Genomic DNA, 21,389 nt, shown 5'->3' on the forward strand with positions numbered 1-21,389 from the left:
CTCTTTCAGTAGTCATTAATAGCATATAGCCTTTCATCGAGCGGGTGGGGCCTTGTTAGATTTGAGGGGAAAAAATTTAAAACCTCAATTGGATGTTTCTCATAGTCTATGCAGTGTGAGAATTGAAGATGATAAACAATCATCATTTTTTTGAGACCTAATTTTAAAAAAAGAACATGAAGAAAACAGAATCCCCTCCCCTGGTAGGTTGTCTATACTCTAGGAGATAGCCCTGCCCCCGTGCAAATAGCATGGGACTAACTGGATTTAATGGGTCAACAAAAAAGAGGCAAGATGTGAGAGGGCCATGGTTGGTAAAGAGGGGAGGATGGTCTGGAAGGAAGGGGGAGTGTGGGAGAGAGATGTGACCAACATACGTTGTACACATACAGTAAATTCTCAAAGCATAAATGAAACTATTTTAAAAGGCACAAGTAAGTAAGATCAAAGCAATAGTTTGTGAGGCCAATGAAGAGAATTTTATTTTAAAATAAATATGTTCCAAGACAGTAGACCCAAGATAGAAAGAAGAAGAACCACTTTCACAAGTGTCAGTGGAAGGTGCCTGGTCTCCATTCACAAGCTGGTTGATTTAGGGAATCGATGGCTGAAGGCAGGAGGATACATGGAGAAACTGGAACATGACTGTGTTCTGAACAATGCCTCTTGTCCCAGGTGCTGAGCTCACTGCTCAGCAGCAGGTGTTGCATGGGGAGGTCCTGCAGGTGGTGCGGCAGGGGGCAGGCTGGCAGCAGGGGGGCCTGCAGCAGGGAGCCTGCACAGAGATGGGCTGGCAGGAGGTGGAGGCCCAGCAGCAGGGCCTGCAGACCACAGCTGTGCAAGAGGTGGGGCAGCAGGTGATGGGGCGACAGCAGCCCTGCTGCAGGCTGCAGGGGTCACAGCAGATGGGGCGGCGGCAGGGCTCACAGATGGGCCTGGGTAGTGGGGCACACAGGTCACAGGGCGGCCACACTGTGGTCTGGCAGGACCCTGGGCGGCAGCAGCAGTGTCGCGGCAGCAGCAGGGATGGAGGCAGCCTCCTCCACAGCTCTGGGAGGAGAAGGATCCACAGCAGGAGCCGGTCATGGTGAGGTCTGGGCTGGAGGTGTGGGGCTGAGGAGTGAAGAGAGCTTGAGTGTTCTCAGGTGTGATGTCTCCTTTGGTTCAGGGTCCCTTTATATACCTGGCCGTGTCTGATGATCACTCTCGTTTGTCTTTTTACTAATTGAGTTAACTTATGTTCGACTAATTGCTGAGTCATAATCTCATTAAGCGATCCCTACTGCATCTCATGGGAGTGATGTTGTGGTACACTTGCCCATCATGGACCCATCATGCTCAGCTCAGGGGACAACTCACCATGACCTCAGATACTCATCATTCCACAGTGACGAAAACATTTCTATTTCTGTCTCCTAGTTTTGATTATGTAATATTGTTAACTCCAGTCACCCTTTTTGTAATGGGACGCCAGGACTCTCTCATCTGACTGGGACTTTACATGTTGACCAATCTCCCTCAGCTCCTCCTACCATCTCTTGGGCTTATTTCAAGTCTCAACATGAAGATAAGCCGAGAGAAAATGGCCACCAAAAAACTCGGTTTTCAACATAATTATGTATAATGAGGCATGAGGTACATAGATCATTAACTGGATTCTCCTTCCCTAATGGCTACCCCAGATGCATCTGCCTATAAACCAAACAGGCACCGGGCACATTGTTTACCATTTGGTTCAAGATAATATAAATCCTTCTGCTAGAACCACAGCTCATATACAGAAAATCAAAAGGTTACTTTTTAGATGTGTTTATTTTATTTTACATGTATGAATGGTTTTTGTCTATATGTATATACGCACTGTGTACAAGCCTTGTCCTCTCAGGGGTCAGAAGAGGGCACTGGTTGCCCTGGACCTGGAGTTACAGATGGCTGTGAGTCATCACATGTGCTTGGAATCGAACCTGGGTCTTTTGCTAGTAGCAAGTGCTTTTAAATATTGAGCCATCTCTCTAGCCCTCCAGAGTTTATTTCTGTAAAGCTTGTATGCATTAAACGCACTCACCTAAGGTCACTGTGCATCTTTCTCTTCCCTAGTTCAGGATGTGTGTGATGCTGACCCTTCTGGCCACAGGGAACTGATGGTTATCTCTACATCAGACTTTGTTAGCTTGTTGATGGTTTGAGGCAGGGACACACAGTGTGGCCCAGGCTGGCCTTGAACTCATGATCCTCCTGCTGCCCCAGCTGCCCAAATGTTGAAACTACATACACACACCATCATGACTGACTGGAAAGGTGGCTTTTGTACATAGGTGTTGGTGCATCTTGTGAGTACATATTCACGTGTGTGTGTGTATGTGTGTCTGTGCACATGTGGAAGCCAAAGGCCAACGTCAAGCACTTTCTCATCGTGCCTCGCCTTGCCTTTTTGAGGCAGACTCTCTTACCTGAGCCTGAGGTTAGCTCAATTTTTCAGCCAAAATTGCTGTCCAGCTAACTCCAGGGACCTACTTCTGTCCCCTCTCCCTCAGGGCTGGGCTTGCAGGTGCACACTGCTGTGCCCAGCCTTTACATTGGGACGGAAGGCCCAAATCAGGTACCAATGCTTGTGCGGCAAACATTTTACTCACTGAGGCGTCTTCTCAGCCTAAAAACTGTGGGGACATCCCTCTCTTTCCTTGATATTCTATGACTATCATCAAGCAAAAATGACCCAAGTTTTGTTACCCTAGATGGCAAAGGTGTTATTCAATACATCTTTGGGGGGAGGTAGACAAGAAGGCTGCCCCACAGTTGTAATACCATGGCTCTGCTCAAAACACATTGGGCATGCTTTTTCCGGATGTGCCTCCTTGCTTCTAAGCTTTGCAAACCCTCCTGTAACTTCCCAGGCAGCACTTAGATGATTTTTAAAATGACACCCCCACCCACACACAACTGTGCCTCGGGCTCCAGGTCTAAAGTCACCTCAGTGGCAATTAAAACATAATTTAACGACTTTAACAGGAACTGTGGTGCAGTTGGTAGCATGCTTGCCTAGTACGCACAAAGCCCTAGGTTGGATCCCCAGGGCCACATATACTGGGCATAATGGGGCAAAAGTTATATTCCCAGGGCTTGGGTGGTGGAGATAAAAGGATCTTGAGTACAAGGTAATTTTTTGCTACGTAGCAAGTTCAAAGTCAGCATGGGCTACACAGGACACCACCTCAAAAGTAAAAAGGTGTGTACTGACTGACTACCTTGTCATAGCCAGGGAGATAGAAGAGGGCGGGGAATGTACACAGGTCCCATGGCTAATGGTGCTTCACAATCTTTTGTTTGTTCCTATGTGTGAGGTGTCATCTTCTCTTCCTCCTCTTCTTCCTCCTGTTCTTCTTCCTCCTCTCCTTCCTCCTCCCCCTTCTCCTTCTCCATCTCTTCCTCCCCCATCTCTTTGTCCTTCTCCTCCTCCTTCTCCTCTTTCTTCTCCCTTCCCTCCGCCTCTTTTCCCTCCTCCCCCTCCTCCCCTCCCTTCTCCCTCCTTCTCCCCCTCCTCCCCTCCCTTCTTCTTCTCCCTCCTTCTCCCCCTCCTCCCCTCCCTCCTCCTTCTTCTCCCTCCTTCTCCCCCTCCTCCTTCTTCTCCCTCCTTTTCCCCCTCTTCCCCTTCCTCCTCCTCTTCCTGGTCAAAACAGCAACTCAAACAGACAGTTGTATACCTGGTGCACTTTAATAATCATATTTCATGTTGCTGTGGAATCTCATGGTTAAAGTATTGTTGTTTTCTTTTTGCAGTGTGAGTCTCCTCCAAAGATGAAAAACACCAGCTTCACAAGACAACTTTTTTCTGGTACGTACGCTTCTCATCAGTCACCCCATAGGGAATTTTTTTCTCACTTTTATATAAAGAGACCCACAAGGATAGAGTCTGAGAATAGTTCAGTTAAACTCTTCAGATGATCTCCTGGCTCCCTATCCCATCCTCACTGTCAGGCAGAGGACATATGGCTCATGATGCCATTATCCATGATGCAGGACTGTGAGGACTCAACTGCTTGCTCTGGCATTGGCAGCAAGACAGAGGGTGTTTTTCTGAAACCACTTACCTATGACACTCAGCACTCCCATGATGCTCCGCCACTTATTGGCTTTGTGTCCTTGGGTCACATAATTGTGCATGTCTGGGTTGGCGTGGTGATTAAATGAGCTAATTCCTGTCATGGACCAAGAGCAGAGTCAGACACTTAGTGTCTTATTCTTTTTTTTTTTTTTTTTTTTTTTTTTTTTTGGTTTTTTTTTTTTTTTTATTAATTTATTCTTGTTACATCTCAATGTTTATCCCATCCCTTGTATCCTCCCATTCCTCCCCCCCCCCATTTTCCCATTATTCCCCTCCCCTATGACTGTTCCTGAGGGGGATTACGTCCCCCTATATATTCTCATAGGGTATCAAGTCTCTTCTTGGCTACTTGCTGTCCTTCCTCTGAGTGCCACCAGGTCTCCCCCTCCAGGGGACATGGTCAAATGTGAGGCACCAGAGTATGTGAGAAAGTCGTATCACATTCTCCACTCAACTGTGGAGAATATTCTGACCATTGGCTAGATCTGGGAAGGGGTTTAAAGTTTACCTCCTGTATTGTCCTTGGCTGGTGCCTTAGTTTGAGCGGGACCCCTGGGCCCAAATCTGCCTTATTCTTGTTAGATGACTGAATGTATTTTAGCTAGCTTTGTTGGCCTGTAATCCTAGTACTCAGGATGCCAAAGCAAGAGCATTTCCAGTTTGAGAAGAGCCTGAACTGTGTAGTGAGACAGTATCTAAAAAATGTATTTTCTACATAATAAAATGGCAGGTGAAGTCATTACACTATTGACATTATATCATTGTATGCATATTGGCGATATATATATGACTCTTCATGACATTCCTGTTTTAAACACTAGAGGGATTTAATGGCCAGTCCAGGTTTTTAAAAATCCTGGGATAATATAATGTTTCAATCTATTCAGATCAATTCATATCTTATACAACAAAATGTTAAAATCCATGTAAAGCGTAAAAAGTGTATTTTAAAAGATCACTTTATTGGAAAGGGAAATGGCTCAGTGGGTAAAATGCTTTGCTTTCTAAGCATCAGGACCTTGGATAAATTGTCAGAACCAACGTTTTTTTGAAGAAAAAAAAAAAAGCAAGGTGTGATGGCATATGATCATAATCCTGTGCTGAGGAGGAAGAGACGGGCAGATGCCCTGGGCTACCTGGCCAGCCAGCCTACCTTAACCAGCGGTGGACGGTACCTAAGAAGTGACATCCAAGGCTGATCTCTGGTCTACTTGTGCATGGACACATGTGTTCATGCCCAACATAATACACATGCGTGCATGCTCAGGCAAATACACACACACACACACACACACCACACACACACACATTTTTTCTCTTTCAGCAGGAGTGGAAGAATGGCAGGGTCTTATGTAGCCCAGGCAGACCTCAAACCACGCAGCCAGCACTGGCTTCACCCTCATCCTCCTGTTTCCGATTCCATAGTGCTGGCATTACAGGTGTGCACCACACCACCATGCCCAGTTTCTCTTTCTCTCCCTCTCTTTCTTTTTCTTCATCCTTGTCTCTCACAGAATCTCACTATATAGCCCAGGCTGTCCTCAAAGTTTTGATGATCCTCCTGCCCCCACCTCCCAAGCTCTGGCATTATAAGCCTGAATCACCTTGCTTATATTTTTGTTGCCTATAGTATATAGTTTGACTGTTTAGGTTTTCACACATCATCTCCTAAGCAGGGTCTCTTGTTTCATTCGGGGTGTGTCCTTTAGTGTGCTGAGCTCAGGGCTCACTCTAACTGTTGTATAGTAAAAGCATGCCAGTTGGCGGAGGTTAGCTAGCTTGAAGAGTGTCAATATCACGCGATTCCTGAGCACAAAGGTAAACAGGCCCAGAAGTTTACTACAGACTTCATATCCAGCACTGTCAGTAACATTTTGAATGTCACATCTGAAGCTCGTAGAAGGATATTCATCATTGAAAGCAGCAGTCACATTGGCAACAAGCAAAAGAGACAAAGCAGCTTTGTCGTGAAATGGAAAAAGCTTCTGTAAAGCGAAGGACACAGTCAGTAAAACAAAGTGACAGCCTACAGACTGGGAAAAGATCTTCACCAACCCTACATCTGACAGAGGGCTGATATCTGATATATATATATATCATAAGAAATTAAACACCAACAAACCAAATAATCCAATTAAAAAGGAGGTACAGAGCTAAACAGGGAATTCCCAATAGAAGAATATCGAATGGCCGAGAAGCACTTAAAGAAATGCTCAATGTCCTTAGTCATCAGGGGAATGCAAATCAAAACAACTCTGAGATTCCATCTTACACCCCTCAGAATGCCTAAAATCAAAAATTCAAGTGACAGCACATGCTGGTGAGGATGTGGAGAAAGGGGAACACTCCTCCATTGCTGGTGGGAGTGCAGACTTGTATGACCACTTTGGAAACCAATCTGGCACTTTCTCAGAAAATTAGGAACAGCTCTACCTCAAGACCTGGGCATTTACTCAAAAGATGTTCCTCCATACAACAAGAACATTTGCTCAATGATGTTTATAGCAGCACTATTCATAACAGCTAGAAACTGGGAACAACCCAGATCTCCCTCAACCTAAGAATGGATAAAGAAATTATGCTACATCTGCACAATGAAGTACTATTTAGTTATAGAAAAAAAATAAGGACACCATGAAATTTGCAGGCAAATGGATGGAGCTGGAAAAGATCATCCTGAATGAATTAACCCAGATAAAGAAGGACATACATGGTATATACTCACTTATAAGCAGATATTAGTCATATAATAAAAGATGACCACACTACAATCCACAGACCTAAAGAAGCTAAGTAATAAGTAGGACCCAAGGGAGGATGCTTAGATCTCATTCAGAAGGTCAAATAGAATAGACACTGGAAGCTGTTGAAGAGAGCTACAGGACAAGAGCCTATCATAGATGTCCTCTGAAAGACTCCACTCAGCAGGGGATAGAAGCAGATGCTGCGTCTTGCACCCAAACTTTGGGCAGAGCTTAGGGAGTCTCATGGCAGAGCGGGGAGATAGAAGGACCTGGAGGGGACATGAGCTCCACAAGGAGACCAAAGGAGCCAACAGATCTGGGCCCTGGGGGGTGGTGGTGGTGGTGGGGCTTGTGGGAGCTGATCCACCAAACAAGATCCATGCATGGAGAGGGCCTAGGCCCCCTGCTCAGATGTAGCCGACAGGCAGCTCTGTCTCCATGTGGGCTTCCTAGTAAGGGAAGCAGGGGCTGTCTCCGCCATAGACTCTGTTGCCTGTTCTTTGATCACTTCCCCCTGGCAGTGTGCCTCTCCATGCCACAGAGGAAGAGAATGCAGGCAGTCCTGATGAGACTTGGTAGGCTGGGGTCAGTTGATAGGGGAGAGGGGCTCCCCATCTCTGAGGACTAAGGGAGGGGTATAGGGGGGGAAGGAGGGAGGGTGGGGCTGGGAGGAGAGGAAGGAGGGGACTATGATTGGAATGTAAAGTGAATAAATTAAAAAATAAATAAATAAAACAACTTTGGCAGGATGAATAAACTTCTACTATTCTACCATATAGAGAACAAGTGTTGACTTCAAGGCTGAGTTTTGGGAGATGCCTATTTTCTGAGGGTAATTTATTGGCATCTATAACTACAATTACATTCCATCTCTTGTAATAATCAACTCATTTCACACCCACTAACTAATTTTCTTTTTCAGAAGCAGCTGTGGTTCACCAGATGCAGTGTGAGGTTTCCCCCGCCTCTGTGCTGCAGACTTCCATGAGGTACTAACAGGTATCCTCCACAAGCCACCAGACTGGCATGCCAACATTACCCAGACACAGCTCCTAACAGGCTAGTCAGTGCAAGCAGGTTCTAAGTTGGCTGGGGAGGGCAGAATTTGGGTTATGTGATGAACAGGTGGGGACTGGGTGGGAGCAGTCTCATCAGCTGGCATGTGCAGTATGCCGTTTACAGTGGTCCCAAGAGACCAACTCAGACATGTATCTCAGAACAATTGAAGACAATTCTGAATGTTGTCTTGAAAAAAAAATGTCTCTGGTAATTGAGACAGTAGACCTAAGGAAAATATCACAACACCCAGGATTTCTATGCTGAGAATGCTGAGTTTATTAGAAAACAGACAATATGACATAAGAGTTAGATCACAGTTCAAAGAGGGGACAGTGTTTTCTAGCAGAAAGGGACCTTAAAGGTCCTTTCATATAGGCTGAAATAGTTTGAAGAAGAGACTTCTCAAGAAGAAACAGTATATATTTTTTTTATGATGTCCCAAGTGGCAGCAGGATAAACCTGGCCATCTCCCAGGGATCTTTAGTGTTAAGGTTGTTGGCTCAGCAGCAGGTGTTGCAGTGGGAGGTCCTGCAGGTGGTGCGGCAGGGGGCAGGCTGGCAGCAGGGGGGCCTGCAGCAGGGAGCCTGCACAGAGATGGGCTGGCAGGAGGTGGAGGCCCAGCAGCAGGGCCTGCAGACCACAGCTGTGCAAGAGGTGGGGCAGCAGGTGATGGGGCGACAGCAGCCCTGCTGCAGGCTGCAGGGGTCACAGCAGATGGGGCGGCGGCAGGGCTCACAGATGGGCCTGGTGTAGTGGGGCACACAGGTCACTGGGCGGCACACTGTGGTCTGGCAGGACACTGGGCGGCAGCAGCAGGGGTCGCGGCAGCAGCAGGGGTGGAGGCAGCCTCCTCCACAGCTCTGGGAGGAGAAGGATCCACAGCAGGAGCCGGCCATGGTGAGGTCTGGGCTGGAGGAGTGGGGCTGAGGAGTGAAGAGAGATTGGGTGTTTTCAGGTGTGATGTCTCTTTTGGTTCGGGGTCCCTTTATATACGTGGCCATGTCTGATGACCCCTAGGACAGGCAGCCATTTCCTTGTTTTGGTTTATCCCTCCTGGAATGACATTGGTGGGTTAGTAAGTTCTCTTGATGTGTCTTAGGTGCTCAGGCCCTTGTAAAAGATTATTTTTGTCCCTTATTTAATGACAGCTCGTTAAATTTTGCTATTTATGGTTCAAATATGAACTTAATGACTTTAACTTCAAAGTCAACAATTACCATAGTAGTTTGATGATGCTTTTGCTGAGTGGAATTTTGATGGCACAAGACAGCCGCCATGCCTTTGGGTTTACTTACTAATAGTGGAAGTGAATTTAGCAAACCATTGTGCAGGTTCACCTCCACTGCTCATCTTTCTGGACAAAACAAGGCAAGAATGTTGTAAGAATCTGTCAAAATGTATTAATAAGAAAGGAATTTTCCCTCTCCCTTGGGAGCTCTAGGAACACATCTTAATAGGCCTCATTTTCAGTGGCTTTTTCTTTGGATACACATTCACTGATTTTCAGGATCTTACCTTTTTAAGTCAACGAGAATTTCATTTTTTTCTATCTTAATTTATTATCACCAAATTCTAACTGTTTCAAACATCATGCTTAACTAATAAATACATTAAATTATTCTTTATATATTCCTACAAGATAGGGATCATTATATGCTTCAATTTCCCTATACCAGACCAGGTGAGTGATTTCCCCAATGTCACACGCTAGTAGATGCTGCAGCCAATACTCAGCCCCCAAATATTGCCACAGTATTTTCCATAATTATATGAGGGCCACATGGCCAGATCTTATGGAGTATTTGCTTTATTTAGGAATTTTAATGGGGAGTTGACTTTTACAACTGTTATTTGTGACCTTCTCAGAGTCATCTGCACACACTCTCTCTTACCAAATATCCCCAGGAGACTGAGTTCCACATAATTTAGGAATTCTAAAAATTCCAAAACATGCCTCCAAACATAGTGTCACAACTGAGCATAATTAAAAAAAAATGGGGGATCCAAGATGGCGGGGAGCAGTGTGGACCATGTTTGGAGGCTCCAGTGAACAATTCAGGGATTTGCACAGATTTCTGAGCCAGGAACACCGAGGGCCGAACATCACGGTAGCGGGAGTGCTCCACGGTTTGGAGGGACCAGGGTGCGGAGGACCTGCGTGCCCCTGCACACAGGAGGAGCGAGGATTTTCTCTGATCGGAGCGGCAGCGGCAGAGGCAGCAGCACCAGCGGCACCAGCAGCGGTGGCTGAGGTTTGCAGCTCATAGCCTTCCAGTGGAGGCGTTGGGTGTGGTGGCTGGTGGGAGTTGCTGGGGGAGAGGGGACTCAGGGCAGGATTTGGGTCGCGTGGAGCCTTCGGACCCAGCCTAGACTCGGTGGACAGTTCGGCCCCAGAGTCCCGGGTACTGGCCCAGCCCAGCAAGAAATTCTGCCCGAGGCACTAACTCAGCTTTGGCCACAGCTCCCCTGCTGTGGCGCAGGCTTAGTTGAGCATGCAGCTCCACACTAGGCAGCACCTCAGCTCAGCGGCAGCTCCCCTGCGGTGACACAGTCTGGGCAGAGCACTTGGTTCCACCATTGGCACTAACTCAGAGCAGCTGCAGTTCTCCTGCTGTGGCGCAGGCTTGGTGGTGTGCTCAGTTCCATCCTAGGAACCACCTCAGCTCAGCGGCAGCTCCCCTGCGGTGACACAGTCTGGGCGGAGCACTTGGTTCCAACACTGGTGCTAACTCAGAGCAGCCACAGCTCTCCTGTTGTGGTGAAGGCTGGACAGAGCGCTCGGTTCCACCAGCTCTAAGACTCTGGTTGGACACAGTGTGTAGCTTGAATCCAGAATTCCTGGCTGAGATTGGTGGTCAGTTTGGGCCCTGAATCAATAACTGACCACAGCACACACTTTGGGCCAAAAGGCCCTAGCGGAGCTTGGTGCGTAGTCCCAGCCCAAAAATTCTGGCTGGACCTTGTGTGCATTTTGGGCCCAGAATCCCTAACTGAGCTTGGCAGACGGTTCAGGCCCTGAGAATCTAGCTGAGTTCAGCCGGTGGTTCGGGCTCAGTGTTCCTGGCTGGACTTGGCAGGGAACACAGAAGGCTGTGGATACCTTGGCCTGACACAACACTCATTCAGAGACCCAGAACAATTGCAGGATCCACAGCACAGGGAGGCTGAAGATCACTGGCTGTGAGAGACCAGAACAACAGGGCTAACCTCCTAACTTCCACACCAGTGAAGCTTTGAGCTCCCAGCCTAGGGAAATCATGAGAAAACAAGTGAATCTATCGTCAGACACCCTCCATCCAACTCTGGAAGCTACCCAATAAAAACAAAGACGGCAAGATGTCTAAAGGACAACAAAAAAGCATATGCAAAAAACCCCAAAACAACATGGCGTCTCCAGTTTCCAGCTATCCCAAAGAAAACAACCCAGAGAACTCAAATACAATGGAAATACAAGAAAATGACCTCAAATCCTTAGTAATGAGGATGATAATGGAGGAAACAAATAAAATTCGTTATCAAATGCAGGAAGACGCAGACAAACAGGTGAGAGACATAAAAGAAGCACATAGAGTGGAACTGGAAAAGTTGCAGGAAAATGCAAACAACCAGATGAAAGAAATAAATAAAACGGTTCAAGCTCTGAAGACCTATAAAGAGGCAATGGAAGAAACTCAGGAATATACAAAAAATCAGATGAAAGAAATAAAAAAATCAGTTCAAGATCTGAAAATGAAAATGGATTCAATGAATGATAAACGCACAGACAGAAGAAAAACAAGAACGTGAGACCTCAGAGAAGAAGGCGAGCAACACAGAGGTGAGCTTTTCTAACAGAATCCAAGAGATGGAAGAACGAATCTCAGGTCTAGAAGATACAATCACAGATATTGAATCAACCATTAAAGAAAATGCCAAATCTGGAAAACTCCTGACACAAAACATCCAAGAAATTAAGGACACCATGAAAAGAAGAAATCTGAGGATAATAGGCATTGAAGAAAGAGAAGACATCAGACTCCAGGGCCCAGAAACTATTCTCAATAAAATCATAGAAGAAAATTTCCCCAATCTAAAGAAAGAAATGCCTATAAACATACAAGAGGCCTACAGAACACCAAATAGAATTGACCAGAAAAGAAAAACTGCCCGCCACATAATCAAAACACAAAACATGCAGAACAAAGAAAAAATATTAAAAGCTGCAAGGGAAAAGGGCCAAATAACATTTAATGGTAAACCTATCAGAATTACACCTGACTTCTCAGCAGAGACCATAAAAGCCAGAAGGGCCTGGACAGAGATCCTGCAAACCCTAAGAGACCACAGATGCCAGGCCAGACTACTTTACCCAGCAAAATTATCAATAACCATTGATGGAGAAAACAAAATATTCCATGACAAAAACAAATTCAAACAGTACCTATCCACAAATCCAGCTTTACAGAAGGTTCTAGAAGGAAAACTCCATCCCAAAGGGTCAAGCTACAACCAAAACTACTCAGGAAATAGATAACTATCCCATGGCAAAAACACAACTACACAAACGTTCGACTGGAAACAACATCAAAATTAAGACTCTTAACAGTCACTGGTCATTAATATCTCTCAACATGAATGGCCTCAATTCTCCAATAAAAAGACACAGACTAACTGAATGGGTACATAAACAAGATCCAACATTCTTCTGCATTCAAGAAACACATCTCACCCATAATGAAAGGCATTACCTCAGGGTAAAAGGTTGGAAAAAAATATTCCAAGCAAATGGTCACAAGAAGCAAGCAGGCGTAGCCATTTTAGTATCGAACAAAATAGACTTTCAACCAAAATTAATCAAAAGGGATGCAGAAGGACACCTCATACTCATCAAAGGTAAAGTCAACCAAGATGACATCATAATTCTGAACAACTATGCTCCCAATACAAGGGCACCCACATTTGTAAAAGATCTCCTAAAAAAGCTTAAACCACACATCGATCCCCACACAATAATAGTGGGAGACTTCAACACCACACTCTCACTGAAGGATAAGTCATTGAAACAGAAACTAAGCTGAGAAATAACATCATTAACCAATGCCATGGGTCAAATGGATCTAACAGATATCTATAGAACCTTTCACCCAAACAAGAAAGAATACACCTTCTTCTCTGCACCCCATGGAACCATCTGCAAAATTGATCACATCGTAGGTCACAAAGCAAGCCTCAACAGATACAAGAGGATTGAAATAATACCTTGTATCCTATCAGATCACCATGCTCTTAGGCTGCAATTCAACAACAACAGAAATAAGAAAAAGCCTACACGTACGTGGAAACTTAACAACTCTCTGCTAAATGACACCTGGGTCAGGGAAGAAATAAACAAAGAAATCAAGGAGTTTCTGAAATTCAATGAAAATGAAGGAACAACATACCCAAATTTGTGGGATACATTGAAAGCAGTGCTAAGAGGAAAATTCATAGCACTAAGTGCCTTTAAAAAGAAATTGGAAACATCGCACATAAGCATCTTAACAACACAACTGGAAGCCCTAGAAAAAAAAGAAGCAGAAACACCCCAAAGGAGTAGATGCCTCGAAATAATCAAACTCAGGGGTGAAATTAACAAATTAGAAACTAAGAAAACAGTCCAAAGAATCAACAAAACCAAAAGCTGGTTCTTTGAGAAAATCAACAAGACAGACAGACCGTAAGCCAAACTAACTAAAAGGCAGAGAGACAGTATTGAAATCAACAAAATCAGAAATGAAAAGGGAGACATAACAACAGACACTGAAGAAATTCAAAGAATCATAAGATCCTACTTTGAAGGCATATACGCCACAAAATTTGAAAATCTAAGGGAAATGGACGATTTTCTTGATGAATTTCACTTGCCAAAGTTGAATGAAGAACAGATAAACAAGCTAAATAGTCCCATTTCCCCTACAGAAATAGAAGCAATCATCGATGGTCTCCCAACCATAAAAAAGCCCAGGGCTACATGGTTTCAGTGCAGAATTCTACCAGACCTTCAAGGGCGAGCTAATACCGATACTCTTCAAGCTACTCCAAAAGATATAAATGGATGGAAAATTACCAAATTCATTCTATGAGGCCATAGTCTCATTGATACCTAAACCTCACAAAGATTCAACAAAGAAAGAGAATTTCAGACCAATTTCTCTCATGAACATCGATGCAAAAATACTAAATAAAATACTTGCAAAACGAATATAGGAACACATCAAAGATATCATTCATCATGACCAAGTAGGCTTCATTCCAGGCATGCAGGGATGGTTAATATAGGGAAATCCATCAATGTAATCCACCATATAAACAAACTGAAAATAAAAAACCACATGATCATCTCCTTGGATGCAGAGAAAACATTTGATAAAATTCAACACCCATTCATGTTTAAAGTTTTAGAGAGATCGGGGATACAAGGCACTTTCCTCAACATAATAAAGGCTATATACAGCAAGCCAATAGCCAAAATCAAAGTAAATGGTGAGATACTCAAGGAAATTCCTCTAAAATCGGGAACAAGGCAAGGCTGCCCACTCTCTCCATATCTCTTCAATATAGTACTCGAAGTTCTAGCCAGAGCAATAAGACAACAAAAGGAGATCAAGGGTATCCAAATGGGAAAAGAGGAAGTCAAATTATCCCTGTTTGCAGATGACATGATAGTGTACATAAGTGACCCTCAAAATTCCACCAGAGAACTCCTAAAGCTGATAAACACCTTCAGCAAATTGGCTGGATACAAAATTAACTCAAAAAAGTCTGTAGCCTTCCTACACACAAATGACAAGCTTGCAGAGGAAGAAATTAAGAAAACCACACCCTTCACATTAGCCACAAGCAATATAAAATATCTAGGAGTTACCCTAACTAAGCAAGTGAAGGACTTGTATGAAAAAAATTTCAAAACTCTGAAGAAAGAGATTGAAGATGACCTGAGAAGATGGCATGATCTTCCTTGCTCATGGATTGGGAGAATTAACATACTAAAAATGGCCATTCTACCAAAAGCAATCTACAGATTCAATGCAATCCCTATCAAAATACCTACACAATTTTTTAAAGACATTGAAAGTTCAATTCTGAACTTCATATGTAAAAACAAAAAACCCAGAATAGCTAAAACAATCTTGTACAATAAAAGGTGCTCTGGAGGAATCTCCATACCTGATCTCAAACTGTACTATAAAGCAATAGTAATTAAAACAGCATGGTACTGGCATAGCAACAGGCTGGTTGATCAGTGGAATTGAATCGAAGACCCAGATATGAATCCACACACATATGGTCACTTGATTTTTGACAAAGAAGCCAAATCCATTCAATGGAAAAAGGATAGCATCTTCAACAAATGCTGCTGGTCTAACTGGAGGTCTATGTGTAAAAAAATGCAACTGGACCCATATTTGTCACCTTGCACAAAACTCAAATCCAAGTGGATTAAAGACCTCAACATAAAACCAGAGACACTAAGCCACTTAGAGGAAAAAGTGGGAAAGAGCCTGGAACATATTGGCACAGGAGACAACTTCCTGAACAGAACACCAACGGCCCAGGCCTTAATGTTAAACATTAATAAATGGGACCTCATGAGACTGAGAAGCTTCTGTAAGGCAGGAGGCACTGTCAAGAGAACAAAGCGACCGCCTACAGACTGGCAAAAAATCTTCACCAACACAACATCTGACAAAGGTCTAATATCCAAAATATATAAAGAACTCAAGAAATTAAACACCACCAAACCAAATAACCCAATTGAGAAATGGGGCTCGGAACTAAACAGAGAATTCTCAACAGAGGAGTATCAAATGGCTGAGAAACACTTAAAGAAATGCTCAACCTCCTTAGTCATCAGGGAAATGCAAATCAAAACAACTCTGAGATTCCATCTTACACCCATCAGAATGGCTAAGATCAAAAACTCAAGCGACACCACATGCTGGCAAGGATGTGGGGAGAGAGGAACACTCCTTCATTGCTGGTGGGAATGCAAACTAGTACAGCCACTTTGGAAATCTATCTGGTGCTATCTCAGAAAAATGGGAATAGGGCTTCCTCAAGACCCAGCTATTCCACTCCTTGGAATATACCCAGAAGATGCTCCAGCACACAACAAGAAACTTTGCTCAACCATGTTCATAGCAGCCTTATTCAGAATAGCCAGAACATGGAAACAGCCTAAGTGTCCCTCAGTAGAAGAGTGGATAAAGAAACTGTGGTACATATACACTATGGAATACTACTCAGCTATTAAAAACAAGGAATTCCCGAAATTTGTGGATAAATGGATTGAACTAGAAATGATCATAATGAGTGAGTTAACCCAGAAGCAGAAAGAATCAAATGGCATATACTCACTTATATCTGCATACTAGCCCAAGGGGCATGTCCCACGAAAGCCTTCACTTACCAGGAAACTGGGACAGAGGGGAAGGCATCCTATTGGGACTCTAAATGAGAGACGCGTGGAAGAATAGCAAAATAAAAGGATACAGAGGGTCCTAAAAATCTACAAGTAGAACAAAATGATAGGCAGATTTGGGCCCAGGGGTCCCGCTCAAACTAAGGAACCAGCCAAGGACAATACAGGAGGTAAACTTTAAACCCCTTCCCAGATCTAGCCAATGGTCAGAATATTCTCCACAGTTGAGTGGAGAGTGTGATATAACTTTCTCACGTACTATGGTGCCTCACATTTGACCATGTCCCCTGGAGGGGGAGACCTGGTGGCACTCAGAGGAAGGACAGCTGGTAGCCAAGAAGAGACTTGATACCCTATGAGAATATATAGGGGGAGGTAATCCCCCTCAGGAACAGTCATATGGGAGGGGAATAATGGGTAAATGGGGGGGGGAGGAATGGGAGGATACAAGGGATGGGATAAACATTGAGATGTAACAAGAATAAATTAATAAAAAAAAAAAGATAGGTGAGTGGCAAAATGCAATGACACAGGTCTACATTGTGGGTAAAGAAGGTGGCATGTACATTGAAGTGATTTTTAAGCCAAATTTCACAATAATAATTGTGGTTCAGAATAATCAATTCTTGAATTGAGTCAATTCTAAATAAATTACAGCCAGCTACTTTTAAAATCTAAGATAATTATTACTGTAACATAGAATACTATTGTATAATACAAGTTAAATTTTCTTGTTAATTAGATATATATTAGAATAGGTTATATAAAATACATATAATATTATGTTTGTGAGGAAATTTGATAATAACTATTTAATAATTCTTCTATGTCCTCAGCAATATCATAAATTAATATATGCCTCACATAAGCCTTTTAGTGTCATGAGGTTCCATTTCTAATTGTTTATCTCAGTGTCTGCATTATTTGTGTTATGTTTAGAAAGTTGTTACCTGTGCCAATGCAGTCAAGTCAAAGGACACTGTCACCAGGACAAAGTGGCAGCATACATAATGGGAAATGGTTTTTACAACTGCACATCTGACACTGAGCTAATGTCCAAAATATATGAAGAAGTGAAAAAACTAGACATCAACAAACTAAATAATCCAATTAAAATTTTGGTACATATCTAAATAGCGAATTCTCCACCAAGTGTTTAACATCTTTAGCCATCAAAATGATGCTGAAACTCCCTTTTACCCCTGTCAGAATGGCTAAGATCAAACGCACACATTCTGGCAAGCATGTAGAGCAAGGGAGACAATGATGCTGGTGGGAGTGCAAAGTTGTACAGCCACTTTGGAAATCAATACTGTGCTTTCTTAGAAAATTGGCAATTAATCTACCTCAAGACTCAGCCATATCACTCCTGGGTATATACCCAAAGGACACTGTCTCTTACCACAAGGACAGTTGTTCAACTATGTTCATAGCAGCTTTATTCATAATAGCCAAAGACTGGTAACAACCTAGTTTACCCTCAACTGAAGAGTGAATAATAAAAAGTAATAGTTTTACACAGTGGAATATTGCTCAGCTGTTTAAAAAGGCATCATGAAATTTGCTGATAAATAGATAGAACTAGAAAAAAATTAATCCTCTGTGAGGTAACTCAGAACCATAAAGACAAATATGGCTGTGCTGGGACTATTGCTTAACATAACAGTCATCAAAGCGACCAGAGGGACTTCATCCAGCAATTTACAAGAGCAAATGCTGAGTCCCACAGCCAAACAATATGTGGAGCTCATAGAGAGGAAGGATCGGAGGAGTCAGAGGGACCAACGACACCACAAGAACAGAGCCCTCAAAGTCAGCTGACTGGGCCTCAAGTGGACTCAGAGAGATCACGGAGCCTGTATGGGTCCGACTTAGGCCCCCATGTATGTTAGCTTGTGTAGCTCTGTGTTCTTGTGGGACTCCTAACAGTGGGAGCGGTGGCTATCACTGACTCTTTTACCTGCCTTTGGGATATTTTTTTCCTACTGGGTTGCCTCATCCAGCCTTGATGTGATAACATATACCTCATCTATTGTAGTTTGTTATGCCGTCTTTGGTTGATGTCCGTGTAAGACCTGCTCTATTCTGAGGGGAGGTAAAACCATGGGAAAGAGGAAGCTGGGGGTGGAGACTGGGGGAAAAGAGAGAGAGGGGAGAGGACCCTGAAGTCAAGATGTAAAATAATAAATTAATGTCTCTCTTTAAAAAAAAAAAAGGTCATGGAACACTCTGAACAAAGCCACCAAAAGGGTGAGGAAGACAAAGAGCCTGAGCCCACGCAGGGAGGCATCCATCTCCTGGTGTCACAGTCCTAGGTGGCACAACACAAAGGGGCCTTAGGTCCTCGCTTGTCTGTGTCCATCGTCTCCAACACGCCCCTGTGTATTAGGCTTCATGAAGTTCATTCGCACCAATAGGACCAACTGTGGCATTCAGATGCCTCCAACTATCAGGATTTCTAAAAGAGTTATGTCACTGTTCTGTAGCCCTTGTGTCTGCCCCTTTCTTCATAATGATTTCTGCTCTAGGTCTGTGTTCGAAGGCCCCATGTCACCCCTTTTCATTCGTCATGCCACTCGCAAAGTCCCTTATAGGGGTACCCAGCACCATGGCAGCCTCTGTAGCTGACATGGGCATAATGCGTTACCACAGCAACAAGCAAGTGCCAATAATAATAATGTGCTTGGAAGAAAACAAAATGTTGTTGATCTAAGAAAACACAGTAAGATTTTTTTTAAGTTCCTATAAGTCTAAAAGGGAAAATGCTGAGGGGAGTAAAGTAGAGGTAATTTAGAGCTTATTTTTAAATGATCAGCAAAGAAACACAGAAAGAAATCTGACTAACAGACAGGCATCTAGTTTAGTGGTAGAGCTTTGCTTAGTGTTCAGAGGGCCCCATGCACAGCACTGCAAAAGCAAAACAAAGAAATGGCATTTGTAAACCAGAGGTCTGCTGGGGGAACGATTACCCTCCCTAATTATAATTTAAAAAATCCATTGTATGCATGCTAAGAATGTATTGCTATCAAATGGTCCCTGGAAGTCCTTAGCCACTTCTTGTCACAACACTGCGTGATAATGAGGTGTGTAAGAATTCATGTGACAGAAAGGAGGAGCATGGGGCTGGGAAGATGCCGCCCTCCCTCTTCCCTTCTTCATGTTTATTTATTTTCAATATAATTCATTATATTCTATGTGCCATACATATATTGTGCAGGTGAATCACTATCCATCCTTGACCTTCCCCTCACAAAGCTCCCTTACTTGTCTTCTCTCAACAGCCGGTACATACAGCTGGCTGGACAAGCAGCACATCCCAGAGACTCATTTAGATTAGAGTCCGGAGCTCCCCTGTGCTGTGGGTCCTGCAATCGTTCTGGGTCTCTGAATGAGCGTTGGGTCAGGCCAATGTATCCACAGCCTTCTGGATCCCCTGCCAAGTCCAGCCAGGGACACTGGGCCCGAACCACGTGCCGAGGTCAGCTAGATTCTCAGGGCCTGAACCGTCTGCCAAGCTCAGCTAGGGATTCTGGGCCCAAAATGCACACAGGGTCCAGCCAGAATTTTTAGGCTGGGATTGCGCACCAAGCTCAGCTAGGGGCTTTTGGCCCAAAGTGCATGCTGTGGTCAGTTATTGACTCAGGGCCTGAACCGTCCGCCAAGCTCAGCCAGTAATTCTGGATTCAAACCTCACACTGTGTCCATCCAGAGTCTTAGAGCTGGGACTGTGCCAAAAGCTCAGCTAGAGTCTCTGGACCAATCTGTCTGCCAAGCACAATTAGGGACTCTGGCCCCAAACTGCACGCCGAGCTCCACCCGAGTCTCCGGGGCGGAATTGTTCACCGAGCTCAGCCAGGGACTCTGGACTCACACTACACGCTGAGTTCAGCCCGGGACTCTGGGCCTAAACTGCGTAGATAGTCTAGCCAGAGTCTTAGGGCCGCTGAGCCTGTGCGCACAGCTCAGCTAGAGTCTCTGGGCCCAATCTGCCTGGCAAGTCCAGCTAGGGTCTTTGGGATGAATCTGCATGCTGACCTCAGCCTACGTCAGCAACCCAGAATGGCCTGCTGAGCTGAGCTAGTGTCTTGGGCAGAACTGCTCACTCTGCCCAGCCTATGTCACAGCAGGAGAACTGCGGCTGCACTGAGCTAGCGCCCCCGGTGGAACTGAGCGCTCCGCCCAGCCTGTGTCACAGCAGGGGGGCTATGGCTGAATTGAGCTAGTGCCTTGGGCAGAATTGCTTGCTGAGCTGAGCCAGCATCTCCACGGCACTGCGGCACTGGCACTGAGCTGACCCCGGGACTCTGGGGCTGAACTGTCCGCCGAGTCCAATTTGGGTCTCAAGGCACCACGCGACCCAAATCCTGCCCAGAGTCCCCTCTCCCGCAGCAACTCCCACTGGCCACCACACCAATCGCCTCCACCGGAAGGCTCTGAGCTGCAAACCTCAGCCACCACCGCTGCTGATGCTGGTGCCGTGCTGCTGCCTCTGCCGCTGCTGCTCTGATCCAAGAAAATCGGCGCTCCTCCTGTGTGCAGGGGCATGCAGATCCTCTGCACTCTGGTCCTTCTGAACCGTGGAGCACTCCTGCTGCTGTGGTGTGGGGACCTTGGTGTTCCTGGCTCAGAAATCTGTGCAATTCCCTGAATTGTTCACTGGAGCTTCCAAACACGGTCCACTGAACCATCTCTTCAGTTCTCAGTTACCTTTGTTACATTGCCCTGTTAGGGCAGGACAGAGAACTGGCCTCTTCTCCATCACTTACAAATCATGAAAATGCTCTAGGGATATGCCCGCAGACCCACCTAATGAATGCAATCCCTCAATTGAGACACTCTCTGATAACCCTCTCCTGTGTCACCTTGACAAATGTCCGTACCTAGTATGATTTGTGTTAATAATAATATAGCCAAAATAAAACCAATGATATAAGAAAAAAAATAGATTAGAGTCTGGGCACTCAAAAGTCTTACATCACTGCTTTTTTTTTTAGCCTTTCTTCTGTAGTTTGTCTGTGTCTGTCCTTTCTCTATAATGACTTCT

General features: G+C 44.6%; 1 protein-coding gene and 1 pseudogene across 1 annotated transcript; both read right to left on the reverse strand.

Moving 5' to 3' along the window:
- Positions 1–690: 690 nt before the first annotated feature.
- LOC127200354 (keratin-associated protein 2-1-like) lies at positions 691–1,086 on the reverse strand (annotated as a pseudogene).
- Positions 1,087–8,327: 7,241 nt separating this feature from the next.
- LOC127200353 (keratin-associated protein 2-1-like) lies at positions 8,328–8,840 on the reverse strand. The gene has a single exon (XM_051158541.1). It carries the CDS (start codon positions 8,799–8,801, stop codon positions 8,406–8,408), a length of 396 nt encoding a protein of 131 aa, XP_051014498.1. The 5' UTR covers positions 8,802–8,840; the 3' UTR covers positions 8,328–8,405.
- Between the last annotated feature and the right edge of the window lie 12,549 nt (positions 8,841–21,389).

This window comes from Acomys russatus, chromosome 16 (assembly GCF_903995435.1).
Source record: "Acomys russatus chromosome 16, mAcoRus1.1, whole genome shotgun sequence".
Taxonomy (NCBI): domain Eukaryota; kingdom Metazoa; phylum Chordata; class Mammalia; order Rodentia; family Muridae; genus Acomys; species Acomys russatus.